General features: G+C 36.0%; 1 protein-coding gene across 2 annotated transcripts in view; it reads left to right on the forward strand.

Annotated features, from left to right (window-relative positions):
* The window catches only part of Sulf1 (Extracellular sulfatase Sulf1), a 129163-nt gene that overhangs the window by 88382 nt on the left and 17688 nt on the right, over positions 1-23093 (forward strand). For both annotated transcript variants that reach the window (XM_073079717.1, XM_073079718.1), the window contains exons 4-5: positions 21152-21303; positions 21929-22098. In XM_073079717.1, coding sequence (XP_072935818.1) covers positions 21152-21303; positions 21929-22098 — 322 coding nt within the window. The remainder of the gene's footprint in view (positions 1-21151; positions 21304-21928; positions 22099-23093) is intronic.

The following is a 23093-nucleotide window of genomic DNA, read 5'->3' on the forward strand; positions in this document are numbered from 1 at the left end:
TCTGGTAATATTTAGCTCTGGACATCCTGCTTAAAGGGCGGATACGTGTTAATTGGTTCACACTACGTCGGATAAGGTTTTTACTTCTTTTAAATTGGTTGTACAATAAGTATTATTATTAGACGGACGGAGAGTGTTAAAGACTCTTTATGAAAATATTTATATTTCTTTTTGCGTTAAAATAGGTAAGTTATTAAGTATAGTTCGCGTAAAACTGCTAGGTCGCTCTGAATATAGAAATGAATCGAGTCGCCATAGTAAATTGTATGACTACACCTGCTCGCAACAACTTCAGAGCATACCAGCAGTTTGGTGCGGACTATAGTTATGTTAAAAATAAAATTAAAAAAAAAACATAATTTGGAAACAAAAAAAAAAAGATATTATTATGTTTTTTGTTAACGAACGTATTTAGGACACATTAAACTATTTTAAATTAAAAAAAAAAGAAAACTAGAGTTCTTGTGGAATAACCGCAAAAATGGTAAGATAAGAGTGATTGTAAACTATAGTCTAATGTTTAGATTCTAAAACTAAACTTAGCGAAAGTCGTATACACCTACTACTTGGAACCAAAACATTAATCGGAAATACCCCCACACAGTGTTATCTAGTATTATAAAACGATTAAACAATGCGTGGGCATCAATGGAATAGTAGGAACGAAATTGTGGCGAGATAAAATAAATATTCCGACTATAAAATGCAAATGGCTCCCAGTAATAGTCTCATCTCATCTGGTAGTTATTTCATTCATTAAGCCGAACTCTAGTGAATGAAAAGTCTGGTCCGCCCACAAGACGGTAACTTGTTTATGGGGATTACAAACTGGCGACTGGATTCCTGGTTCTACGGTATGTTGGCATGCGATTATATTTACATGTAATTTTCGATCAATTTATGTACATTTGATCGTAGCTTGTAATATTAGCTAACAAGAATACCGACTACAAAATTCACTATTGTCACTGTTGAAATTTGAAGACATTTAAATTAAAGTGGCAAATACGCATGTAGTCTAAATCATAGTAAGCAGTTTTACATCTGTAATCAACGCCAAATAGGATTAGAGGCATTCCGAAAGTTGACTACAGATACGTTGCTACCTCCAAGGACTTTATTGTTGTCGTGTTTTTTAACAACAACAAAGCAGCGCTTAACGTTGCTGTGTTAAGACAGAAATAAATGTAGATGCCACCGCAGTAGAAACACAACACATTTAGCCGTCTTTATTCTATATAATTTCATGTCATAAGTATTTCTAATAAAATAAAAATGTAATTTATCGATAAGCATTCTTAAAGTGCATAGCTTTCCCTAGACATCAGTAATCAACTTCAAATAAGAAGTGTTGCTCTTACCGTAAATATTAAGAAGTAATCTCTCACACAAAACGATCTAAAAGCAAAGTCAAGTCGAATGTCTTGACATATACAAATGTCTTATACAAAATAATCGCACATGTATAGACGCCCTTAGATCTTTATCTCGTGTATCTTGTTGGTGTTCATTTTGTTCCGACAACATTGTAAATTTTAACACTCCTTACGTTAGATCAATGATAATACTTTATATGTTAACTATCTAGAGGCCGATTTGTTTAATTATAATTTTCGTAATCTTTAACGAACATATGCACATGTGATAAATAATGATGTGTAAAGGTATCTGTATTTATGTATACAAATAACATACAGTTATTATTTTTTTCTTTTTTTGTTTTGTTTGGTATGTAAATGTTATCAATGTCATGCCAATCAGGTCAATATCATGTCAAGCAGTGATTACGAAACTCAACCTCTCGTTAGAGGGATCCGAGGTTCAAATCCCAGGCACGCACCTCTGATTTTTCGAAGTTATGTGCGGATTAGAAATTAGTGATCACTTGCTTTGGACGGTGAAGGAAAAAATCGTGAGGAAACCTGCATACTTGAAATCTTAAATGTAGTCTATCAATACGTACTTTGTCAGCGCGGTGGACTATGGCCTAATCCTTCTCACTCTGAGAGGAGACCCGTGCCCAGCAGCAGCAGTGATGATGATGATGATGATGATGATATGTTATCACTAATATTTTTTTTATTATGTTCAAATTTAGTCTAATGTGTGTCATATTGATACATATAACATACCCATAAACCCGCTAAGACAAAAAAGTAAAGAAACTGTTTCTCTTTTATCATTCGATATTTTTATAGCAACTTATTGACGAAATTTCCATCATTTTCAATTAGTGACAAAAAGTATTAAAAAAAAGCATGGAAAATATTTTGTTGATTAACATTTAAGATTTCTTGAATAAAATAACGAAAATGTGGTGAAATATTATTTATTTATAGAATTCGGTGTTTTGGTTTTATACCTACCACCTATTTTTACTAAAGGACGAGTGATTATTACTAAAGGAGGACTGTGATGTGTTTTTAATGGAGTCTTCACGAGTGCTTCATTTATAAAAAGTGAATGATTTAAGCAATTTACACATTTTCCCATTATCAAATGAGCCGCCCTCAAAATTAATAGCAAAGACTATAACTAGTGAAGATTATTGAGGATCGCTACTCGTTATGGAAATGTTTGTCTTTAATAATATAAGCCACATAATCGCTATTCCTTTTTCAAGACTGTGGAGTAATTCAGTGCTAAACAATTTTAATTATTATATCTTAAAATAAATAAATATAGTTTTAGTTTTTTAATCCTAGTTTTATTACTTAATTTTTTTTTGTTGTATTAATTACTTTTTATTTTTAGTGTTTATATATTTTTAATTCATGTCACAGGTGCCTGGTACAAGCAATGCATTGGTATTTGGTAACAAATCTGGCGACTCATCATTTGATTTTGTTCAATGTCCATACTGCTCCCATCCTAAATATTTGAAAGGTCAAAGAGGCCTTAATATCCATATACGCAAATCTCATAAAGTGTCCCAATCTAGTAACACGCTTTTGATTACGTCTCCAATTGATCCACCAAGTCAAACACATCCAAATAAAAATTCTGATAAAGAGCCTTTTTGGAAATATCTATATAAACTAAAAACTTCCATTCCAATAGTGAAACGCATACCAAAAGGTGCCCGTATTTTAGTTGCAAACAAATTGTCTCAACTAATAAACTGTATTTTGAAGGATAACTCTAAGGATCATTGGGAGCAGTATTTTACATTTTCTTATAATATTTTACACGCGTCTTCTGATCCTCTGTCTGGACACACATCCATTACACAAAAAATTAAAAATAATTGCCTTAAACCTCTTCCCTTTGAAAATGTATTAGAAGATAAGAAGCAATTTCACCCCACATGTATTTTTCGGTCTATTGAGAGAAAAATCAGTGATGGAGACATAAAAGGTGCTTCTACTCTTCTGTTTTCAAATGATGTTGTCGCCCCTGATTCCCCAGAAACACTTTCAGCTCTACGGAATAAACACCCACCACCTGGTTCTTCATTACTTCCTGGACTTTCTCCCGATTGTAATGATTCGCACCTAACTGTTCTATCAAAAGATGTTTATGGAGCGATTATGTCGTTCAAAAATGGTTCTGCCGGAGGTTTAGATGCTTTAACGCCACAACATTTTAAAGATCTTGTGTGTGGCGCAAATGGTGACTCTGGCAGAACATTGTTGAACGATATAACTAATCTTATAAACTTTATGCTTGCGGGAAAAGTCAATCCAGATATAACGAATCTTCTTTATGGTGCAAATTTGTGTGCCCTAAAGAAGAAAGATGGGGGTATCCGCCCCATTGCTATTGGAAACACATTAAGAAGAATAGCTTCTAAGGTTTGTTGTAGGCATATCCTCCCTTCACTGAAACAAAAGTTTCAACCTATTCAGTTAGGTTTCGGGTCGAAGGGAGGTTGTGAGGCAGCCGTGCACAGCCTTAGAAGTTTTTTGCTTAAGGGTGGTGGTGATGTTATATTAAAGGTTGACGTTAAAAATGCATTTAACTCTGTGGACCGCAGCACTCTACTCCACGAAATTAAAACAATTGTCCCAGAAGTTTTTCCATTTATATTTCAGTGTTATGGTACTCCAACCCATCTTTTATATAAGAACAACTTAATTGAGTCTGCGGTCGGATGTCAACAAGGAGATCCACTTGGGCCAGCCATTTTTAGTCTAGCCATTCATCCCATTATTTCGAAACTAAATTCAAAATTGAACATGTGGTATCTGGATGACGGGACCTTAGGAGGCGATGCAACTACCGTTTTTGATGATTTTATCTTCCTATTAGATGGTTTAAAAAAAATTGGTCTTGAGTTGAATTTTTCGAAATGTGAACTTTTTATTAATGAATTATTATCTGTTCCTGCCAGAGAAATGATTTTACAAAAATTTTTTTCTTTGTCATCTGATATTAAAATTGTAGGAAAAGAAGCATTGCGCCTCCTCGGTTCTCCCGTTTTAGAAGATTCTATTCAACCTTTTTTCGACGAACTCTTGTCAAAATTTGATATAATTTCTGAACGTTTAGGCAAAATTAAAATACACATGGCTTATCACATTATTCGATTTTGTATTTTTGTTCCCAAATTTACATACTTTTTAAGATGTTGCCCAGCATGGAAGTTTTTAAATTCTCTGTCAGTATTGGATTCTCATATTTTGAGGATATTATCAAACATATTGAATTGCAATTTGGATGATAGATCTTGGTCCCAGGCCTCTTTACCTATACGTTTTGGAGGTCTTGGTATCAGGAAAGCTACATCCGTTGCTTTACCGGCATTCCTGTCTTCTGTGCACGGTACGAGTTCTCTGTTCCAAAAAATAACGAATTCTTCATTAGGTCTTACAGAAATCTCGTACTGTGAGGAAGCCAGGAATGCTTGGCACACAGCTTGCCCAGGTGTATCTCTACCTGTAGATCTGAATGTGCAAAGGCTTTGGGACGAGCCGCTTTGCAGAATAACACACACCTCATTGGTAAACTCAAGTGTCAGTTCTGCTGAGCGTGCTCGTCTCCTGGCCGTTTCTGTTAAGGAATCAGGATTTTGGCTTCATGCAACACCGTCCAACAACTTAGGGTCAGTGTTAGACAATACATCATTTACCATTGCTATCGGCTTGCGACTAGGTTTACCTTTAATTCATCCACATTGTTGCCCTTGTGGAGTTCAGGTAGACCATTTGGGACACCACGGCCTATCTTGTCGTCGTAGCGCCGGTCGCCAATCGCGCCATGCTGCCCTCAATGATGTCATCCGCAGGGCTCTTGCTACCGTCAACGTACCGGCACAATTAGAGCCGAACGGTGTTGTACGAGACGATGGTAAGAGGCCTGACGGCTTGACTTTAATTCCTTGGAAGAATGGGAGGTGTCTTGTGTGGGATGCTACGTGTGTCGACACAATGGCACCATCCCATCTTCAACTATCTTCTAGGGCAGCTGGTGTTGTGGCTACCGATGCGGAAATACGCAAACTGCAGAAATATGCTAGTCTCAGTCGAGACTATATATTTCTGCCGTTTGGTGTAGAGACGATGGGGCCGTGGGGTTCTGACGCTCGATCTTTTTTTAAACACCTTTCAAGGCGTTTGATCGAGTGCACCCACGACCAAAGGGCTGGCGCTTACCTCGGGCAAAGAATTAGCTTTGCTATTCAGCGAGGTAATGTCGCCAGCGTTTTGGGGACTCTTCCAAGAGACAGCAATTTGGATGAAGCTTATTATATTTAACTATTTTATTATAAGTATTTTTATAGCCTGTTTCATATATTATTTTGTACTTTTTTTTATTACGTTAATATTGTAAATAATTAAATGTAACTTGTAGGATTATTGAATAAAATTATGTTTGACTCATTGTTTAGATTTCTTTACTAAATGACTTATTTTCGACCGCAAACAAAATTTTGATTACTTTCGGTTTTCCTAATATTATTTGACTTAAGTATGATTTACCTTTCCTTTTATTTTTTGATTGATTACAAACAATTCGGTTATCAGTAGACATCTGTTTTAACTCACAGTCAATAATTCAACTACCACAGAATACCTAAAATATTTTTCGCGCGAAAAGTTGTTCTTTTTTCAAACAATTGATTGAGGCCATGTTTTTCACAGAGCCAATCATGTGTTAAACGTGTTTCAGCAAGTAAACATCCATTATGAATTATTGACAGGCGCGCTCAATGAAGCTTATAGATTGTAGATTAAAAATAAAATAACTATATTTATAAAAGAACAATAATCAACGAACAATGTCCGTGTTATTAAGTCAAAGTTATTGAATTTTCGGACAGTAAAAGTTTCTGGAGGTCAACACCACCGTTCCACCTATTTTTGCCTACTTTGAAGGTGGTAGAACCCTTTGTTTGTGGTTCGACTCCGGCGGCACCACCGCCACACCTATTTCTACCGTTTTTTTTTTTTTGTCGAGGGGGAAACCTTCAAAAGGTACCCGACAACGTGGGAGCGTCGATAGCCGAGTTATGTGGGATTTTTACCGCACTAAAACCCCCCCCGGTGGCCGTCCTCTGCGCTGCGTTGAGGGCTCCGGGATCTCCAAAGTAACGCAACCGGAGTCCTCTTAGCGCGTTGCCCCGTCGGGCTCCGCCCAGGTGAGCTTGACGCTCGCCACACCATCTGGTGTATACGACGGTATGCGATCACACATACCGTCGTCCTTCCCGGGGCCGCTGGCCGGGCGGTTCGAGCTCCCACTCTTGCCGCCCGCAACCCCGGAAGCCCCCTTTTAGTCGCCTCTAACGACAGGCAGGAGATACCGTAGCCCTATTCTAGTCCCGGAACTACAGGGACAACACCAATAACAGCAGTGTTAGGCGCTGCTGTGTTCCGGTTTGTGAAGGGTGTGGTAAGGGAGACAGACTTTTCCGAGGCGTTCCAGCTTAGTCCTCAGGGGTAGCGGCGCATCTGTGGCCGACCTTAGGTAGGAATATCTAATCCTATCTGGGGTTGATTACAGGTGTCCATGGGCGGCAGTAGCCACTTACCATCAGGTGGACTGCATGCTCGTCTGCTACTCCTATATTATAAAAAAGGTAACAATGGTTTTCTAAACTGTAAGGTTTCTACGTTTTCCGTAAGGCATTCCAACTTAGGCGTCTGGGAACGAAGTTAAATTCGGTAATAGACAAACAGACATGGGCGACAGCTACCATTTAACATCAGATCTAGGCTATCGGTATAAGATTTCATAGGCGACACTGACCTTCTAATATTAGGATGACGGCACCTCTTTTTGCTGCTTCCAAATAAATAATAAGTGCGCAAAGCTCCGCAACTTGTCTACAAAGTTAAGTGACGTCAAGCGCGGTCGGAATTTGGATGGGTGCCCGCTAGTGGCCGTCAGTTCCAGTTGTTACAGCACTTGAATAGCAGTCGCAGACCCTACAAAGTACCTCTTTCTATCATAATTCATATAAGTTGCGGGGAGAGGCCCGTGCCCAGAGCATTAAAATAGTTGGCAGTTATGTTAGTAGATAAGTATAGATATCTCACAGCTTTGTAATTGAATGAAGCCATTAAATGACTTAAACGGCTGACAATTCTGTAAGCCATTTAATGGCTGCCATGGTGTAATTTACGCGGAACAATGCTGACATGCGCAGTTGAGTCGTGTAAAAACACGAAATCGACGAAAAAGTGCGGAGAAATATCGTTTCATTATTTAATATTTTCAAACACGAAAATAGATGGCAGTGACAATTTCAATTGTCAAAACTGGTTATATTTTCTTGTTAGTAGTGAGTAATCTTTACTAATCTATGGCAGTTAAATACTAAATTAATAAGTCACAGCATAGTAACTGAATCAAAATAATCCAGTTTTTCTAGCTCATTGTGTTCTTAATTAAGTTGTCAGTGCGACCGTCCTTGACTCCACTCCTTCGGAAGCCCTCCCACGCAATTCTTTACGTAACTATTGACTGAGATTCATGTTATTTGATCTTTCCGCGACTGTGTACCGTTTGCGATGTTTTTGGGGTAAAATAAACTCAGCTATTTTCGGTAGTCTTTTCAAGTCCTGTCAATATCGATTCGAATTTCGAGTGTTTCCAAGATTTGCACAGATAAAGAAAATATTTTAACAAGTTTCGGTTTTTATATCGTGTAAATAAATGTATGTACTTAGTGTTTTAAAGAAAACTATGCGAAATTATGGACTAATAATCTGTGAAGGACGTTTATGTCTATTCCTACTATGGTTACTATTAAAATACGTACGTTGGAATACTTTTTTAAACGTTATTTTTGTGTTAGTTACATTTGTTTTTCATTATAAATATGGTTTTCTAATAATGATAATAAAATAATGAATTCCAGACTTCTGTATGTAGTTAAGGGTATAAAGTACGTTAGTCCTGCGTCCGTCAGTCAATTTGAAGGTGGTTTGAAGTTTGACTCCGGAGGCACCATCGCCACATCTATTTCTGCCTCATAATCGCGATGTTAAGCGCTGCTTTCGCTTTTAGTGGTGTGGTAAGGGAGACATACTTATTCGAGGCTTTCCAACTAACTCCTCACGTGTAGCATTAACTGTGGGCAACCTCAGTAATTAATGGAAGTAATCTTATTTGGAGTTGATTACAAATGACTACGGGCGGCATTAGCCACTTACCATCAGGTGAACTGCATAATTATGCTTCAACACTACCTAGACATTTACAAAATCTTTCTAGTTAAAAATATTTTGATGAGTTCGTTAAAGCTGTGCCCAAAAAACTAAATATAGACACACTTAACTCGCGTCAGTTAATGATGTAGGTATACTTTATCTTTTAGATCCGGGTTGAAATTAAAATTGAACTAAAAAAACGTACAAAGCATATCTTATACATAACTATCGACGACATTTGTTGGTACAGTACTAATAATTCAATGTGTTAAAACTTGGCCCCTCAATGAGGGTCCGAGGTCTGAATCCCAGGTAATTTAATACAAGCAAGACAGAATCCATATCGTATAATAGGTTTTTTTTTTTATAATATAGGAGTAGCAGACGAGCATACAGTCCACCTGATGGTAAGTGGCCACTGCCGCCCATGGACATCTGTAATCAACCCCAGATAGGATTAGATATTCCTACCTGCGGTCGGCCACAGATGCGCCGCTACCCCTGAGGACTAAGCTGGAACGCCTCGGAAAAGTCTGTCTCCATTGCCACACCTTTCAAACCGGAACACAGCAGCGTCTAACACTGCTGTTATTAGGTAGAAATAGGTGTGGCGGTGGTGCTGCCGGAGTCGAACCACAAAGGGTTTTACCACCTCTTAAAATTAATAGGTATAAAGGGATCGTAATAGGTCACAAAATTCGAGATAGTCGCAGTCTTAGTCGTCAATCCTTAACTATCCAACTGTTCTTAAGGCAAGGGTCTCCTTTCAGAGAAAGAGAGAGATTCTTAAAACACCTTTAGGAACTTTTTTAAAGAACCGTCAGGCGCGTAAATGTCATCTCGTTGTTTCTCTTCTTATAGGATGTCATAATTAGGTACTTAAATGTGTGTATGCACATAACTTCTAAGAATCAAGAGATTTCAGAAGGTATCAGGTAGTTTCAGTCAGGTTTAAAACCAACCAGATTGTGAGGCCGAATCAGGATTGCCAACTGTAGATTTGTTTTCTCATGTATATTAATCAGCTAAAAAAGCTCTTTGGGATTAAACAATCTATGTAATGTGTACGTACGAGTATGTGTGAATATGAGCGAAAAAATGTCACCAGGACCAAACACTGAAACTGAAACATATATTTGTCTTAAAAATTCCGTTAATTCCTATGGAAATCAATAACATTTTCCTTTATGTCATAATCTTTGTGAGATTGACAGTGTCCTGGTACCACGTACGTCACAATTCTCGTATTTGTACGAGACTTCTTACAGTTAGCAACGCTGGGCCGAATTTAAAGCCAATAGGCTATTACAGTTTACGAGTTGATATTGAGTGGTATTCAAAGTCGCGATACTCATAAATACCGCCCGTGCATGCCATTACGGCACGTTCGAACGCCTTACACTACAGTTGTTAAGCCACGCAGCTCTCAAAATAAACATCATCATCATCAACAACCCATTACTGTCCCACTGCTGGGCACAGGTCTCCTCTCATAATGAGAAGGATTAGGCCATAGTCCACCGCGCTGGCCAAGTGCGTATTCGTAGACTTCACATACCTTTGATTTTTTTTATAAATCTCTCAGGTATGCAGGTTTCCTCACGATGTTTTCCTTCACCGTTTTTAGCAACTGATAATTAGTTTCTAATACGCACATAACTTTGAAAAATCAGAGGTGCGTGCCTGGGATTTGAACCTCGGACCCCTCGATCGGGAGGCCGAGTTTCTTAACCACTAGGCTATCACTGCTTGTATACGGCTATCACTGCTTGCTGCAAAATAAACATAACACTAAGAATCTATTATCATCGTGCGGAGATCATAAATTATTGGAACGACTGTGGAGTACAAGCCGTTGAAATGATTAATTGCCGTTTAATATAAAATGAATTGGTAAATAAGTATCTGTTTCCACGATCGGGATGCTGACGAGAACGTTGTTGTGTTATTTCAGATAATATAATAAAATAAAAGTGAAATCACGATTTTCTTCCTTATACAGGTTTGCAAGATGAAATAAGAGTGAGATAAGAGTCTTACCGTAAGACACTGTAATATAACATGTTCAGTTCTTATGAGTACCTAAAGTTCGAAGAGTAGAAGCGTATCTGAAATTAAGTTCAGATAGTACTTTGCACGATAATATTACGCTCCTATTCAGACATCTCATATTTCTAATTGGCTTTTTAACAATGATAAAATTCCAATTAAAGATATTAATCAGTATTGTCACAGTACAAATATGGTATGGTACGTATGGTATGGTATATATGGTATTGTAAATATTTCTACTGTGGTATTGTTCTACCGGGGAAGTACCATCATCACACCACTTGTAGCGTGAATTAGTTTTTGCGTTTCGGTGGAATGGCGATGCGTCTGTGATCGACTTCACATAGGACTCCTGTTTTTTCAGGAGCTTGGACCATGTTCATGGTCGGCAGTAACCATTTAACATACTACTGTACTGGGAGTACTGGATTTAGCCACGCAGGAATCATAAGTCGACGATTAAAAAATCTTCTGATCTTATCCCTAAAACTTGTCATGGACCGAATCCCGAGACGAGCCAGACCATCTAGTCCAGCTCGGCTCAGGATTCGGTACCCATGTGCTCACCACAATATAGTTGATGGTACGTTAGAACCACCGCGCGGGTACCGTGGAAACAATTAACACACTACGGACGTGGGCGGTGCATTTCTATTAATGAATTGATATCTACAACTCCACTTTAAATGCGTTTCCTACTCGTTATTTCCCAACTGCATCCGATTGAGATAAATAACTGGCTAACAAGATTTTAATCATTAGTCAATGAATGGCACTAACAAGCCCCAATGCAATATTTTAGTTATGCGCAGATTTATCAACTTTTGCAATGACAGGATTTATTTACGTGACTGTTTTATGTCTGTCAGTGGTACCAGTTATGTAGAGCAGTATCGATTTCAATGTTATTAGTATAGTTAATGTCCAATAAATTAATTTAAATTAAAAGTATGTTACATTGAATTGTATATGACTTTATTTAACGGCGAAGGAAGATATTGTAAGGAAATCCTTGCTTAAGGATGTTCTTATTATAGATTTTTAGGCATGTCGTCATAATTGACGAGACTTTATCCACTATATATTCTTTAAAGTAAAAGGTCTAAAAAGTACCTATCTTTTTATAAGATTAATGTAGTAAACCAACATGCAGTCAACCTGATAGTAAGTAGCTACTGCTGACATGTGTGACTAACTCTATATAGTGCAAGTTCTACCTGGACCTGATTACAGACACGTTGCCACTTCAGAGGACTGAGATGTTAGCCTTATATGTAGATGATGATGGGTGTCGATGGATCAGCCGGCATCTACACAGAGCTGCTTCACGCTAGGAATGGGTACTTTTTGGTACTTTTTCGGTCGAAACATACTAATACCACCTTTCAAAATATATATTTCTTATTTTCTATTTCTTTAATTAATTTGATTATTAATTTGTATTTCTTATTATCCTTTCGTGAATCTTTCTTAACTCTATGGCAAGGTCTTAATGAAGACATTTAAAAATCTTCCGTTTCTAATTGAGTGATATCCTGTGGACAGGTGTATCGGTCTATAAAATTGTAATCAGTTCCCGCTAACCGATCTTTGATTATTGATAAGATCCGAGAAATCGCCAAGAACGCGAATTTACATAATCGATTCCTTGATATATATCTAAACCTATACCTATGCACTATAACGATTGAATTGTTAGTAGGTAGGTTCCAATGCTATTCAGGTATATAAATTGTGGCGTTTCTTAACATTCGTAGATATAAAAAATAAATAATAGTGTATGTGTAATTTTTATTATTATTATTTTATGCTTATGGAAATTTTATCGTAAAATATTAAGATATCAATCAAAGCTTAATATTTCTAGGCTGTAGTGGTTACGATGATATGCGTTCACCCATATGGCCGTCCTTCCCGGGGTTGCTTCTCGGAGAGATTGAGCTTCCATTCTTGCCATCCATAACTCCCGAAAACCTCCTTTTAGTATCCTCTTACGACAGGCAGAGGATACCGTAGCCTTATTCAGGTCCCTAGGTTATAGGGACAAAAATCCGATATCTATCTCAATTTCGACAATATCGTAATTAAATTTAAGTATGTATTATCCGTATATTAATTAAAATTTCAATCACTGCACTCTAATTAATTTAAACTCCATTTAACCAAATTTCGTACAATTACATTAGGGCACGCTACCGAGCCTGATTTTAATTTAAATGATGCATTTCAAAGAGCAGGACGCCTCAGGCCGGCTCGTTACTGTAAACGACGAAACAATAATGTCGAAACTGTGTCACTAAGGGCGGTAACACACGAGCGGCAGCTGATACACGAGCTGATGATTTAGGTAGAACCCTTTGTGGTTCGATTCCGGCGGCACCACCGCCACACCTCTGCCTCGTATCAGCAGTGTTAAGCACTGTGTTCTGGTTTGAAGGGTGTGGTAAGGGAGACATACTTTTCCGAGACGTACCAGCTTAGTCGCATAGCGGTGTATCTGGGGCCGACCTCTGGGTATGTCCATGGGCGGCAGTAGCTTACAAATTAACAGCCTGCCTACGCAGCAGCGACTAAGATTCCGCCAATATCAACGCCGTGTTATTACGATCAAAGTATAGCAAATATATCGCGATTTATCTTTCGGTTCGTGTGTTAGCCGCCTTACCGCGCTCAAATTTGAGGTTTTTCAACCACGATGTAGGTTAAGCATCTCGGGCTTACATAAATTTTCATCAGGAAATTGAATGTTGCTACTCATCTCTTAGCACTTTCGCGTGATGACGGTACTCACGATTGCTTTGTTTTAAATTTTAACAGACTACAATGAAATTGAGTTAGGAGTGTGAAGAACGAGGTTCTAGTTTTTAAACCGCATTTTGGTTGTAATGAAGTATGAGCTGCTTTCTGGAATTCATCTTTTATTCAAAAGGTAACTAATTAAATTTAGAGTAATTTCTAAATAAAGGCCATTTTCAAATTTTACACCATAATACCTCCACGAAATAAAAACGTAATAAAGTTTGCTAAAATGGTTTTAAAGAATTAATACATTAATTAAATCAAATAAGAATTGTACGGAATTTTATTATTATTTAATCTAAAGCACACGTCGTATAAAATATAAACTTATGAATCCTATTTACAAAACAGCATGAAAATAACTATTTCCAGCATGCGAAGTAAACTTAGAAGAGGCGATCGTCTAAGTAACATTTATTATTATTGTTGCTGTACTGCCGTTTGTTGATGATATTTAAAGTAAATTAATAAATCAAATCAAATCAAAATCTAGAAATGATTATCGGGTTGCTAATTTAATTAATTGACATTACATGCTCGTATTTTTAATTATTAAGTGTAAAATTAGGTGCACTAACGAATTGGGGTTACCTGTAATGTTAGTTTTTTAGCCTACTGATGTTCGTTTGTTGATCTAATATCATAAAAAAGAGTTAGATTTAACTTACCGTTATAATCTTATTCTCTTAAATGTAACTCTGAATACACTGATTTAGAACGATCGGAATGCGGTCACGTCCTGCATTACCTAAACGACGAGCTGACAATTATTCACGAGCGAATATTAATCTACTTACGGTACGGTGTTTCACAAAGATAAAGATGCCAACTTTCAAAAATATCGACATTTATATATTTCGAAGTATCGAAAATATCGATGGGCGATAATATACATAACTTCATGTTATATTATCGAAAATTTGTAAAATATTAAAGTATTTAAATTCTTCGTTGACCAAGTTCAGAGATTATAATTATTATTATTGTCGACCTTTTTTATCGCCAACTCAAAAAATATTGAAGGTTGTCAAATATCGATATATCAATGTTTATCATTATGATAATCGTATATGAGTATCGTATCAGCAATATCGATATAAATATCTATTTTATCGAAATTCCGATATATCGTCCCATCCCTACCAAGGTTGCTTTTCCGCGGTCCCGAGTCCCGACCACTAGCTAAATGAAATTCCGACTAAAGCGACCTCTGTTGACGTGAAATAGGACCGGGGTCGCTACCCGTCAACCCCCAAACTCGATAAATATTGTCCATGTATGCTTTATCACCTTTAACCTTTCACATGCTCACATTCCGGTATGTATATGTCATTGTGAAATATGATTCTTAAGTATAAATAATATTTATGTGTAAGGGTTAAACTAATTAAAAAAAAATACATATTTAAGCAGCAATTAAATATATTATGCATGTAGAAAATAAAATATATGCATGGATAATTGTACACTTATTGCTTAAAAACTTAGAAAGTTAGGAAAGCCGATTATTTTTTGTAGCTATGTTCTGTTATTTCTTTATTAAGTAGGAAGAGGAACCTGTATTATTTTGTGCACAAAGCTGTACTTTTATGTTAGTTTTATTAATTAGATTACTAAGTACAAAATTTTGCTTCTTCATCATCATTATCATCAACCCATTACTGTTCCACTGCTGGGCACGGGCCTCCTCTCAGAATGAGAAGGATTAGGCCATAGTCCACCGCGCTGGCCAAGTGCATATTGGTAGACTTCACATACCTTTTTTAAGAGTTTTTTTTTATAACTCTCTTAGGTATGCAGGTTTCCACACGATGCTTTCCTTCACCGTTTAAGCAAGTGATAATTAATTTCTAATACGCACATAAAGGAGAATGCCCATTCTTGGTACTGATTTTTCTCATGCGTCAAAATGAAAGTAATATTAAAATTATTTTTTGATTTTTTTACATAATTTGTCGATCCGAATAGTTTCTTTGAAAAGGGGATTCCATTTAAGATAAAATAAGACGAAATGTTGATTGTTGTTCTTAAAAAGTAAAATGGCGGTATTTTATACTCGGAATTCATTATTTTAGGTTTTTAGGATTATTTTAGGTTTTTTTACGTACTACCTTTAAAAGTAAATGGAATATGTTAATCGAACTACATTTTCGATTTTGAGGTTATGTAACATTTCGGTAAATAACTTCAGAACCCGGGTGCTGATCTAAAAATAATTATTGGTGGTAGTAATTGGTAAATTATACATCGTCCACAACAAGTTTTAATTTGATGCAACTCTGGACGGCGGTCCATACTTTCATGGACATTGGCCTTTGAAAATCAGAGGTTGAAATCTGGGATTTGAACCTCGGACCCTCGAGATTCGGATCGAGATGCCGCGTTTCTTAACCACTAGGCTATCACTGCTTAGCAAAGAAAAATCTATAAAGCGGAAATTGTCATATTTCGTACTTTAATCGGCAAAACATTGGTTATGTGATAATTTACAGATACTGGGTGTTAATTGTCTACTTAAAAAATAATGTATCTATTACAAATAATAAAAACTCAAAACCTACAAACTAGTTGCTACTTATAAAAAAGTACGTCTGAGTTCAACCGTGAGCGCAATGCTAGTCAAAAATAAAACCAAAAAAGAAAATTAGAGACTCTAGAAGCGCTACAGAAACTGCAATCCATTATTCGAAAGAGACAAATGCGGCGAGGAGTCGCAACTTCCAAAGTTACTTTTGCATCGTGGTTTTACTGTTTTTTTGTTACGTTAGCTATTTGTATATCTGTACTTTGCTAGATATTACTGCGGTAAGAAATAAGGACTGTAGTTATAAGCTTTTATTTCTGTCGTGACTTTGTTTCTACAAAACGTTAGTTTGCTATCTCCTTTTGTTACGTTGGCTATTTGTATATCTGTGCCTTGCTAGATATTACTGCGGTAAGAAATAAGGACTTTAGTTATAAGTTTTTATTTCTGTCGTGACTTTGTTTCTACAAAACGTTAGTTTTGCTATTTCGTTTCGTTATGTTAGCTATTTGTATTCCTTGTACCGTGGTACCTTGTTAGATATTACAGTCGTAAGAAATAAGGATTGTAGTTATAAGCGTTTATTTCTTTCGGTATTTTGTTTGTACAAATCGTTAGGTTTACTATCTCATTTTGTTACGTTAGCTATTTGTATATCTGTACTTTGCTAGATATTACTGAGGTAAGAAATAAGGACTGTAGTTATAAGCTTTTATTTCTGTCGTGACTTTGCTTCTACAAAACGCTAGTTTGCTATCTCTTTTTGTTACTTTAGCTATTTGGATATCTGTACTTTGCTAGATATTACTGCGGTAAGAAATAAGGACTGCAGTTATAAGATTTTATTTCTGCCGTGACTTTGCTTCTACAAAACGGTAGTTTGCTATCTCTTTTTGTTACTTTAGCTATTTGGATATCTGTACCTTGCTAGATATTACTGCGGTAAGAAATAAGGACTGTAGTTATAAGCTCTTATTTCTGTCGTGAATTTGTTTCTATTAAACGTTAGCTTTTTGTTTATCTTTCAAGTACCTTTGTTAGATATTACTGCGGTAAGAAATAAGGACTTCTTAGCTGTAAGCCTCTATTTCTTCCGTGATTTTGCTTCTACAAAACGTTAGAGCTTACTTCATTAGTATTATAAGCTTAATAATTAAGTAGGATTATAAGTAAAATCTCCACTCACTCATTCATTACCATAAGGTGGCGCAGTTTCTTAAAAAACTTAGGCAAAATATAGTAAAAATTGATAATTAATAATGGGCGTAAGGGTGCAAAAAGTATTCAGCATACGAAAAATAAATAGAATATCCTAACAAGTAGATAATAAATAAAATGAATGTTAATTTTGAGAACATAATGATTAATAATACATCTTTAGTAGTTCCATTCGTTGCATTGAGTCAACTTCCGACCAAAGCCCTTCTCCTTCTGACAAGAACCCAAGCCCATCGGTGAGACAATAATGGGTTAACGAAGATGATCGTATGCCCGTTTCGACATTTTTAACCAACTTTTACCTGGCTTCTAAATCATTCAAATATGTTAAACAGTCCATGACTTCATGACTGACATGCTTTATTTCCAACATGACAGCATTTCGATAACGCGGCGCTGTCTGTCTGTCTGTCAAAGATTAGATACGTGCGTCGAATGTAAACTGTATAATAGATCGAGGAGTCTACTTATGAATAACTTGGGATCACGGGTTCGTTGTAGGAATGGTTCGGATTGATGCATTTCAAAGGTATTTCGGGAACCGAATGTGTACGTGATGTTATTATGAATACATGTGTGTTTCGTATTGTTATTCGTCTTATTAAGGTGAAACTTAGTTGCAACGTAGCTTTAATATTATGTGAGCAATGTAGCCCATGGTAGCAAAATTAACTAGTTCTATCTAAAGTTAATTAAACGTAAGAGAGCTGATTTAGAAGTTCTCAGGCCCTTGAAAGAAAAACAGTAATGCTATGTGACTTTAATACGACAGAACTGGACATGGCATTTAAAAAGACACAACCGAACCATAAAGAGACTGATAAATTTGTGGTTTCTGAGGACAATGTTGAGGTCAGAATACCAACGTGACCTCAGCTTCTTGGGCTTATCGGATTGCAATATTTTATCAAGTTGAAACTAAATATCAAATTGGTTTCAGAATGTTTAGTAGAATTGCAATCACTCCGTAGAATTCGCAGACAGATAGGAGACTTCGTTATCTATTATGTCTCACGAATTCCAAATACAATAATAATCAGTAACCTACATTTAATGTGGACCAATTGTCACTATTACGGTCTAGAAATAAACGCTCAAATTAGCTAGAATTAGTCGTCATTACGAACGTTTCGCGAAATTTGATAAAGATAGATAAAGCAGTAATATAATGCTTTTAAGGAGAAATTGACAGCTGCCGGTATTAATTAATATTTTCTGCGTAATACTCGTTCGACAGTAGACTGAGTTACTGCACCCAAATCACGATTTATTGCATTTAATTTATCAACGAATGATTTTGGTACCTAACGGTCTATTATTGGGTTGAGGTGTAAATTAAATGCGTTTTTCACTATGCAAATCTAAACTTGCTAATAATTCAACTTTAATAAATTATTTTAAGCGACAATAAATTTATCAAACCTGGTTAGAATTATTTATGATTTATCAGATACATTGAAATTGCTACTGTATATTTGAATGTGTTAGTTGTAATGGTATATCATAAATTATTATTAACTTCAATCTAGCTGACTCGGCAAATGTTGTGTTGCCATAGATAGTAGCCGATTCTCAGACCTACTGAATATGCATATAAAATTTGGTGAAAATCGGTAAAGCCGTTTCGGAGGAATATCTACGGTAACTAACATTGTGACACGAGAATTTTATATATAACATTAGAATACAATATTTTTTGATGATATACTTCTTTCGGAGGAAAAGATCAAAGTTTAAAAAAGATCAAATTTATTTTTAACGTAGGACGAAGTTACGCGTCGATGTAACACATAAAAATTTTAACTTCTTTCGTACGAAAATAAGTGAACACGCGCCTTTTTTACTGATAGACATAATAATAATACACGCACTTGCCTTACATTCTTCCATTCGTTTATTGTGTATACCTGTGTGTTTAATTTTCTTCTAAAATCTAAAATCCTCATATTTGTTACCCATTTTAGAATAGTTACTCTATGTCTCTTCTCTCTTCTGTCTATATTTTCCGTGTTTTCATGCATAATTTCGAACACGTGAACTTCGATGAGGCTTCAGTTGGCAAGAGTATTCCGTAACATTTGTTCTCAGGAGTAATCACCGACAGCTCATCGACGCCGCAGACACCCCTCGCGAAATTAAAAACCACCCTGCATCCCCATTACTAGTGCCGAAATTAAAATTTCTGAACTATTGTCTCTTGTACAATTCCTGGAAGAAAGAAATAATAAAAAAGATTCGACTTTCAATGGTGCGATTACTGCGTTTTACGTTCGCACAGACGATTCTCTTCGTATTTTCGCTTATTGTTTTGTTTTCGTTTTTGAAACCTGTCTACTAGGGCAGGCTCAGTTTTTATTGCGAGGTAAGAGTTTCGACAGACATGCATTTTGATGTTTATGTTATAGAAATAAAAATTAACAAAATAATAAAACCGACTTCTATGTCACTATAAAGTTAAAAATAATTGAAATAAATGTTGGTTTAGTATAGTTCTGAAGTCGGCGCTTATATTGAGCATGCTGTTTACGCCGTTATCAAACGAAATATATTGATTGATTGATTGAATAAACATAAAAAACGAAACATATATACGGTCGAATTGAGAAACCTCCTCCTTTTTTGAAGTTGGTTAAAAAATAGTTATCACTTTTTAAAATCGTGAGAAAACCTACATATTTTAGAGTCCATCAAAAATGATCTTAATGATGTGTAGTCTACCATGTCGCACTTGCCGAAGGAGACCCGTGCCCAGCAGTGGCAGAATCAAATCATATCAATATAAAAAAATCAAATAATGTCACAATATTTTCATTACAAATGTCCTATTATGAAATAATTCATCAAGAACTGTGTTTCTTAATTAAATATGAACGGACTACTTTGATTAGTCAGAACATTAAATAACTAAGTTCATTATCCATATGCGTGTAGATATAAATATTTTTATTATACCTAAGTCCTGTAGTATTCATCTCATGTATTTCTTATATCTCATCTCAAGTAATATCGAAGTTATCATCGTATTTCCTGTCACGAGCGTATATTGTTTTCAAAGTAAATAACTGTCTCTCCAACTTGGTAACGACAGGCTTGGTTGTTATTGAAAACTATCTTTTCTAAGGTCAGAAGATATGACTATCGTACTCATAGAAATACTTGTGTGATATCATATACTTATTTTATAGGTAATATATAGGACGGGCAGATATTGTCCTGCCATATATTTTTTACATTAACAAAAGAAATTGTGTAGGTACATGGTGTTCGTTCTGGCAAAAAAAAAATATAAATTCGATCTTGATAAAAAGATCCTGTGTATCGTATACGATCTATCGTAACTTACATTCTCCTACAAGGCTTGACCGATTTTGAGGAATTTTTTTCGCACATAAGTCACCTGGATTAATCGTTAATTATTACCTAGTAGTTATTATTGGATCTGATAGGTTGTCTTGTTGTTGAGATATAGAATGTTTAATCCCAAAAAAATCACAACATAGGTGCATGATATTATCCAAAATCAGATCGCCGGCTAATATGTAATATAAAAAGTATCATGACTGTCCAAACAATTTTGGACAATCTCTCCCATTCCCGAAGTCCATAGTAAAAAAAATATGATTAAGCAAACAATTTTGAAGGTGGTAGAACCCTTTGTGGTTTGACTCCGGCACCACCGCCACACCTATTTCTGCCTCATAACAGCAGTGTTAAGCGCTGCTGTGTTTTGGTTTGAAGGGTGTGGTAAGGGAGAGATACTTTTCCGAGGCGTTCCAGCTTAGTCCTCAGGGGTAGCGATGCATCTGTGGTCGACATCAGGTAGGAATATTTAATCCTATCTGAGGTTGATTACAGATTTCCATGGGCAACAGTAGCCACTTACCATCAGGCGTCTGCTACTCCTATATAATAAAGAAATATATTACAAAAATATTATGGTTAACCACACACTTGTACACAGGTTACTTCGGCAAGTACCTGAACAAATACAACGGCTCGTACATCCCGCCGGGCTGGCGCGAGTGGGGCGGCCTGATCATGAACTCCAAGTACTACAACTACAGCGTCAACATGAACGGCAAGAGGATCAAGCACGGCGATGATTATCACAGGGTAAGATAAGATAAGATAAGATAAAATACTCTTTATTGCACACTTACAGTTGAAATTTTACAATACACAATATACATAACAGGTGAAACAGTATGCAATAGGCGGTAATTATATTTTATTCATAATTTGTTTTTATTCCACTGCGGGATAGTATTATATTTTAAATGGATTATGGGCTAAAGTAACAAAAAAATAACACTATTAAAATAATCAAGCCTACGTTCAGCAACATAGGGTTAATTGAAGCCCGTTTAATACTCGAACTATACAAAGCTGAGAAATAAATTTTGATAACTTCTAGTAGATACTTATGCAGAATATATCAAATATTGATTAGAAATACGGAGATACGGCGTAAGAGTATCAAAGGACCACTTATTTTCCTACTTTATATTCTTCTTAACGCTAATAAAAAAAATTCTAACATGAAAAAAGTTTAACAATGAGAATTATTTAGCTACAGCGAGATGCATTTTAGTCAAGCTGTCACTTAGACTTTAAACTCTTACGAGAACATTATAGAGGAGACTTCACGCTTACCGTTCTCATGAGACTTACTTCAGGGAATATTCTTACATACTTCAGGGAAAACATCTGGTTAATATTATACTTATTTACTTTGCAGGACTATTACCCAGATCTCATAGCTAATGACTCGATCGCCTTTCTCCGTGCCTCCAAACGGCGGTTTTCACGGAAGCCAGTCCTCTTGGTGATGTCCTTCCCAGCTCCACATGGACCAGAAGACTCAGCGCCTCAATATTCTCATCTGTTCTTCAACGTCACAACACATCAGTAAGTAGACATTTTTATTTCCAGTATGTATAGTACGTACATGTGTATATTTAAGATCGCGTTTCAAAATTGAAATGATTATAATTTATCGCATACTAACTTATTGTTTATAACACTTATCTAGATAAACTTAGATATTATTACAAATCTAAGCATAAATTGTCGTAATTCCAATCCTAAAACCGTCACTTTACTCTTACGATAATACTTATATTGTCAGTAGTTATGTAACATTTTGTGTTCCTAAATTGTAGGTGGAAAACATTGTTGTCATAGTAGTTATTTCACAAAATAACTGCTACTTAATATATTACAACGATCGCAACATGACAGTAGGATAAGCTTAAATTTCACATCTACTTGTAACTTACTGATACATCTGAAAAATCCATTAATTATTTATCAAAATTAAAGTGATAATGTTAGCCTGGAACAACATAGACAATGTAATAACAGAGTTTAACACTAAATGTAGATTAGTCCGCATATAATACGCCACTGCATTCAAGAGTGTTCGTATTATGTGGAGGTATTTCATACAAAATGCCTGAAGTCTGAAGCCGTGGTGCTCGGAATGTCTTGCGCCTCAATTTTCCTCGAGTGTCGTCTCAAAAACGCAATTTCAAGAGGAGCGTAACATTCTTTGAATTATGTTTGCTTTCTATCTAAGTTTAGTTCTACCACTTTCTTACAGGACTTTACAAAAATATTTCGCGTTGCATCCAAGCATAATTCAACTTTACATTCTTCTTAGGTTCTTTCGCGTGTGAATCGGAAAACTTCAACAGTTTTTATCCACACATTATGAGCTAATTTTAAAAGTATTAAGCCAAATTATCCCATCTTCCGAAATTCTGGGAGAACATCTCTGCTTTTAAGCTTAATAAAATTGCTCTTTTTATGTTTAATCCCCAAAAAGCTCAGTAACTTCCAACATTTAAGCACACACCCTCTAAATATTTCAACAAAAACTGTAATTGCGGTATTTTTGCGAG

The sequence above is a fragment of the Epargyreus clarus genome, unplaced genomic scaffold, assembly GCF_041222505.1.
Source record: "Epargyreus clarus isolate Ecla_fem2 unplaced genomic scaffold, WU_Ecla_fem_2.2 ptg000014l, whole genome shotgun sequence".
In the NCBI taxonomy this organism is placed as follows: domain Eukaryota; kingdom Metazoa; phylum Arthropoda; class Insecta; order Lepidoptera; family Hesperiidae; genus Epargyreus; species Epargyreus clarus.